At 34.0% G+C, this 6,592-nt stretch overlaps 1 protein-coding gene across 2 annotated transcripts; it reads right to left on the reverse strand.

The window, feature by feature from the left end:
* Positions 1 to 423: 423 nt before the first annotated feature.
* LOC115699045 (DNA repair protein RAD16) lies at positions 424 to 6,374 on the reverse strand. 2 transcript variants are annotated; one of them, XM_030626254.2, is made up of 16 exons: positions 6,172 to 6,374; positions 5,919 to 6,023; positions 4,733 to 5,814; positions 4,475 to 4,597; positions 4,317 to 4,390; positions 4,128 to 4,191; positions 3,890 to 4,036; positions 3,710 to 3,795; positions 3,297 to 3,366; positions 2,985 to 3,110; positions 2,224 to 2,454; positions 1,463 to 1,567; positions 1,219 to 1,371; positions 989 to 1,077; positions 813 to 893; positions 424 to 725 (listed from the first exon to the last, which is right to left on the reverse strand). In XM_030626254.2, the coding sequence occupies exons 1-16, from the start codon at positions 6,227 to 6,229 to the stop codon at positions 656 to 658; spliced, it is 2,664 nt and encodes an 887-aa protein (XP_030482114.2). In that variant the 5' UTR covers positions 6,230 to 6,374; the 3' UTR covers positions 424 to 655. The 2 variants fall into 2 exon arrangements, with proteins under 2 accessions (XP_030482114.2, XP_030482113.2); XM_030626253.2 differs by having other exon boundaries at positions 5,919 to 6,026; positions 6,172 to 6,373.
* Positions 6,375 to 6,592: the final 218 nt, after the last annotated feature.

Genomic DNA, 6,592 nt, shown 5'->3' on the forward strand with positions numbered 1-6,592 from the left:
TAGAATTTTTTTAAACTTTTTTTGCCATTAAAAATTCTCCCTGAACTATTAAGATTATTAGATTTAACGACTTTTATCTAATTTTAGTAAAAAAAAAAAAACTTTTCTCTAATGGATGAAAATTCAAGAATCATGATTTAGTACATATTAAAGTTTGAAGAACATGATTTGACAAATATCAAAATCTAAGAAGCATGATTTAATACATAAACAATCACTGAAACAGTAAAATTGAATGAAATTTGACAAAATTACTTAAATCTAACAATCTCAATAATTTAGGGAAAATTTTTAACAGCCAAAAAAGTTCAGTGGACATAATTTGGTATATGTCAAAGTTCGAGGAAAAAAAAATCCTAATTAGCCTTTAAAAAATGCTAATGTGAGTGCTATGTAGTTAAAACACATTTTGCAAAAGACAAATTTCTCAAGCCGATATGCTTTATCACCACAATTCGCACCCAATCACAAAAAATTGTACTTGTGACCCGAACTACAAAGAAAAATTAAATGTTTTCAAGATTCTTGGCCACTTAAATGCAACAACGCATCAAAAGAAAAAACTATATACTTACTGTGCAACGAACTAAACTATAAGCCAAAAGATGATAGGGTTCACCACTACCTAATGCCTAAGGGTGTACGGATAATTCTCTCAGGTGAAAAGAAATCTCATGTCTGCTTCTGTTAATTTTCCCAAAGCTGCTGAGCAACCACCAACAGTACTGTCAAAAGGCAAAAAGCAATGGGTCATTCTATGTGGGGAAAACATATCACGCATCACAAAACTTGCATAACAAATTAATCTTTACCCTTCAAACACTAGTTCCTTCTTTTCTTGCAGCTTCAGAATTCTTTCCTCAATTGTATTCTCTATAACGAATCTAACAATTCTGTACAGAGAGACAGATTTTAGAGAACAAAAGAAAGAGGTTAGCTTAAGTGAATATAATATTATATGATCTTAAAAAAAAAGCACAAATGCCACCTTATTGGCTTATACTGTCCTATACGGTGAATTCTATCTTGTGCTTGCCGCTCGACAGCAGGGTTCCACCATGGATCCATCATGAAAACCTATAGTGACCCAAAAATATGGGTCATTTAGTCCATTTGTATTCAAGTTGTAAGAATTACAAAGACGAAGGCAAATTCATAATTATTATTTGAAAAGGCTAGGAAATCTTCTATTTGTCAGATGGATGATATAAAACTTACATGTGATGCAACAGTAAGATTGAGAGCAACGCCTCCAGCTTTGAGACTCATAAGAAAAATCTTGCATTCTGGATCTTCAATAAATTTCTTAATAGCAACATTCCTGGCAACCATAGTCATGCTTCCATTCAACTGAACACATTTTATACCGGACTGCACAAGGTCCATCAGACTGACATAATTAATATGGCAGTTACTCAAAGGGATTTTCTTAAGAGCTCTTTAAGAATTTTTTTAGTACTACCTTCTCGAGGGAGTAGTTTATGAGATCCAAGAATGATGTGAACTGGCTGAAAACTATTCCTTTTGCGGAACCATCCTTCTCAATCATGAACCTGATTTCTTCTCTCTGCATCCCACATACTTAACTTAGTAACATGCAAAAAGCCACAAAACTGAAAAGCAGCATCCATACAAAAAACATAGCAGATAAAAGGCCTTCTAGTCCAGCAACATCAAATGAACAAAAAAACAGACTTGTACACGCAATGCCTGTTATCAGTAAAAAGATTTCAACGTAAGATTTGTAAGAAATAATGTACACAAGATGGTGTAAGCTAACAATTTTGCCACTGGAATCATGTCACCAATTTTGTCCCTAAATATATCCCAAAAATAAATGATAATAAAACCATGTTATCTGCAAACAATTAAATCATAACGATTACAAGTAACGAAATGCAATTAACACCAGCCAAACAGCTAAAGTTGATAGTTGGATGTTATCTATTTATATAAATATATTTATAACATCTAATTTTATTGTTAGTGTTAAGATACACTGGCGATTTAAAACCGTCCTCATGCCATAAAATATTCTGGGCAGCAAAACTACTAAATATAACAGGATGAAAAAAACTATCCAAGTAATTTTAAAAGAGACATAATATACATGAATACTTGTCAAATCACGTAGCAGCATAGTTATTAGGTATACATAGAACACTGTCACATCAACTAAAGAATTTCAAGTCAATACATAATTGATAAAAGTTATACACATACCAGAGCCTCAATTTTTGTGCTTGTTTGAAAATTGTCAAGTTGAACTCTGTTTAGAATACTTGATGCCCTGAAGCCCTTTATTGTAGTTTTACTGGTGTGATTCCCATTATCTGCATTTGATGTCAAATCTACAGTAAGCAATTTCGAACAAGATGGGCATGAGACTTGTCCTAAGGAAGCAGCGTAATCAATCAAACAAGCTTTGCAGAAGGCATGTTCACAAGAGGTAACCTGAAAAATAGAGGAAAAGTTCACGCAAAACTCAGTAACACTAAAAAGCAACATTTAAAATAAAAATATACACTACTCTAGGACTTAAAAAAGTAATAAAAAAAAAAAGTAACCTATTTCACACACACACAAAAAAAGGAAATCAACAAATAAACATTTAACTTCTTTTCAGAAAAGTAACCTGTTAACAACTATTCGTCAAATACTTCAACATTTCAAACCAAAAAACATAAGTTAAACTAACCATAAAAATTGTATAAATTATCTTTGAATTAATCTAACTAATCTGTATCTACTTAGTTCTTTGACTTCTTTTAACCTAAAATGAAATAACTACTGATAATTTCAACTTTAGAAGCCATAGCTGTGAATGTGATGCTTTCAACTTTAGAAGCCAAAGCTATGCATCACTTATCATCATACTTGATCGAACGCAGTGATTGGAAAATGTTGTCTCATATCAGGAGCTGAATATCCGAAACAGTAAATAAAAGGCCAGGTTTGTAGTAAAAGTAAAAAGATGAACTGACCACATGATTTTCTGCTGGCTCGTGACATATGCCACATACTCGCTCTTCATTATCGATTTCCACCTTGTTTGCATTTCTAATTGCTGCAGTTGCAGAGTATACCACAAGGTACGGATGGTCAACTGCCTGCGATAAACAAAGAGAATAATTAGAACCTATATGAATGACAAAAAGCATAATGCAGAATAGAGATAAGGATGATATAAGAGTTGTTTTTTCTTTGCACTAATACAAATCATACTTCAAAAATATGAAGTTCGAAACAAAGCAACCAGATTGCTTACTGAGAGAATCATTATTATAGCTGCTCACCTGACGCAAACGTGTGAGAAGGTCAAATATGTGGGCATAATTATTCATAAGTGTTCCTGCTTCGATATATCTGGAAGCAATAAACCATATTAAATAACCATACACACAAACTTGACATACTTACATAGTAAAAACATTCAACCAATCATCTTTATTTAAAAGATAGGTCCCACCTTTGAGGTGACTTCGCACATAAGTGTCTCTCACGTTTACGTGTAATTTGTGTGTACAAGAAATGAATTTTACATTGCAATTTAAAATCTCATTACTCATTTCAGTATATTATGAGAAGCAACCACAAGAAATGAATTTTACATTGCAATTTCAAATCTCAAGAAATTTCCATTAGACAGAATTAAGGAAAACACTTTTATATGGTGCATTAAAAGAAAAGAAAGAGATGGATTATATACGTGTTAAACTGTGCCTGACTCTCATTGTATAATGACTCGTAATAATCCTGCTCCTTGATATCGAGCACATCCCTCCTCAAAGATATCTGTGGTAGAATCAAGATAAACATTAACAAATTAAGAAAATTAAGCACATAACTAAGTGCAATAGGCAACAGAAGCCACAAATTTGGAACTTACTATTCGTGGAGGAAGAGCAAGATCAGCAGCTCTTCCCTGTTTAGTTCTTCGTAGCACTACTTTCTTTAAAATTTTGTGCTTAAGCAACATCATCGCCCTTTTCCCAGGGTCTTGATTCACATATGTTTGTATAGGTGTAGCAATAAACTTGCAAGAGTAAGATTTCACATTAGCACCTAAAAATACCTTGCCACAAAACAGCAATGAGATAATAAAAGAATATGAATTGGATACTCACTTTATTCCACCAACAAAAATGTCTAACAGAATTATGAGGGCATTTTGAACAATCTCCTGAGGAACTGCAGAAAAGCATTGAGTTGTAAAAACACATATGCATAAATTGTGACATATATACCAGATTATTGAAGTTTTGGTTATCTCTAAGGCGTGATAAAGTAATAGACAATATCCCCTTAAATCATACCTATGATCAAGAACTTTGCAATCACAGTCCTTACAGAAGTAAAAGGAGTATGGAACAATTTGTAGAAAGCGTAACTGTTCATATAAACAACTATGTAAGTGAGAAAAAAGGAACGTCACTAAGCATTATTAACATTTGTAAGCATAGAGTAAACTTACCAAAGAGTAAAGTTCACCAACACGGTTCTGAAGAGGAGTACCACTTAAAGCCCATTTGTATGAAGACTCTAAGGAAAGAACAGCTCTGGCAGTATTACTTCGTCTAGATTTGATATAATGCGCCTATGATTGAAAGACAGGTATCACATCACATTTTATCATCTGATCTTCAAAACTAAATGAAATCATTTTAAAGAAAAAAAATACTTAAATACAATGCAAACAGAGGTAATAGTAATTGCATTAATGCCAAATCACCTCATCCAAAATAATACGTTCCCAATTCACAGCATGTAAGGCCGATTCCTCCTTAGCCAATGCTTCCTTCTCGTTTTGCTTCGCTGGCTTCTTGCCTTTAGAAGATTTGTCATCCAACTTCGGTGTTGATGGCATAGCTTGAAACTTCTTCCTTTGTTGCTTAGACTGCTTTTCAGTTTTCAAAGCATTCGGGCCACAATAGTATTTCAAGTGCACTGTCAAACGTTTCTCATTAAACTTCTTTGAACAGTAAGGGCATTTCTCTTTGGCAGGCATCGTATGCCTCCTGTAATCAGCCTCAACAATTGAGTAAGTAGTTAAGACAAAATCATAATCAGAAAACTTCTTGGAAACTTTTCCTCTGTTTGCCCCATGATAAACCAGTACCTTCGTGCTCCCCTTTGATGTAAACTTATCAATTTCATTTTCCCACTGATTCACAGCAACAACAGGACAGATTACAAGCGTGCTCTTAATTCGAGGCAGGTCTGTTGATGTGCCTTCTGATGAATCAGAAGTTACACCACTTGCCCTATAAAGTTCTCGTTTGGCAAGTACAAGTGAAATGGCTTGAATGGTTTTCCCCATTCCCATCTCATCTGCAAGGATTCCTCCTCTATTTGGAGTACCTTCTTGTTTTAAAGCCCAAGCTAGCCATTCCTTTTGGTACCTCAGCAAATCCACAACCATATCCGCAGGTGCTTCTGCCACTTCAGTAACTATTTCATTCTGATTCTCCAAGTCAAGATCTTTTGAAAAATTCTCATCAAGCCATTTCTCATTCTCATTTTTCCAAATGTTCCACATCAAAACTGGCTTTGAGTCCCTTTTCTTTGACTTCTTTTTCTTTTCTTTCATTTTTTGTACTACTCCCTCAAGAGCCAGGTCTACTTCATCCTCAATCTCCTCTTTCCCTTTCTTTGACTTCTTTTTCTTTCCTTTCATTTTTTGTACTACTCCCTCGAGAGCCAGGTCTATTTCATCCTTAATCTCATCCTTTTTAATAGTTTTATCCAACCCAATCTCAGTTTTACCCCGGTTGTATCCCACTTTCCTCCTTTTGTAAGGGTGAAACTCCTCATCTACATTAACATTATTTTGAAATTTTTATAATATTATAGAACACCAAATAAATTCTGACATTAAATAAAAACTAAAATCTTTATTAGACCCAGATGAGAAGTACCTTCATCGCTACTGATTTTTTCATCATCTGAAGATGACGCTACGAAAATTTCATCATCAGAGCTATCCGAATTGTCAATATCAATCTCGTCTTCCTCATGTCCATCTCCTAGGCGAGATACGAAAATGAAATTAGTGTATGATTCTCGTCTTCCTCATACCAAACAAAAGAATTATTGCAAAACCAACAAGAATGGAAGGGAAAAGGGGAAGAAACAAAACATAGCAGAAACGAGAGAGAGTGAGGGTTTTACCATCGTTGGCAGAGTCGGACTTTGTTTTGAGGGAACGGGAACGGGAACGGAGCTCCATTGATGGAATAAGTTGAGAAAGGTACGTAGGGTTATCGGTGGACTGCCTGGCGATGATATCGAAAGGGAAGGAGGAGAAGAAGAAGCGATTGACGATTATAGTGGTTAGTCCAAACAATTCTAGGGGACTGTATATATAACCGAACGGCGGGAAAGTACTAGGAAGTGGTGGCACCCACCGAATAGCTTTTTTTTTCTTTTTTCCTTCCTAATAAAAATATTTATTTATTATGATACCTTGGTAACAATTTTATTTTTTATTTTTTTAATCATAAAATAAAATAAAATTTTTATTTTTTAAAAATAAAAATAAATTCTCTAATCACTTTTAATTTTTAATTTTAAAAATAAAAAATAAATATAT

The sequence above is a fragment of the Cannabis sativa genome, chromosome 8 (genome assembly GCF_029168945.1).
Source record: "Cannabis sativa cultivar Pink pepper isolate KNU-18-1 chromosome 8, ASM2916894v1, whole genome shotgun sequence".
Taxonomy (NCBI): Eukaryota; Viridiplantae; Streptophyta; class Magnoliopsida; order Rosales; family Cannabaceae; genus Cannabis; species Cannabis sativa.

What these genes read in the sequence shown, in the direction of transcription:
- LOC115699045 (XM_030626253.2), bottom strand. Translation starts at nt 6,229, where the DNA reads ATGGAGCTCCGTTCCCGTTCCCGTTCCCTCAAAACAAAGTCCGACTCT. An exon ending in AAAAATCAGTAGCGATGAAG is followed by an intron (nt 5,815 to 5,918) that starts GTACTTCTCATC and finishes ATGTTAATGTAG; the next exon opens with ATGAGGAGTTTCACCCTTAC. An exon ending in ATCTTACTGTTGCATCACAT is followed by an intron (nt 1,078 to 1,218) that starts GTAAGTTTTATA and finishes GGGTCACTATAG; the next exon opens with GTTTTCATGATGGATCCATG.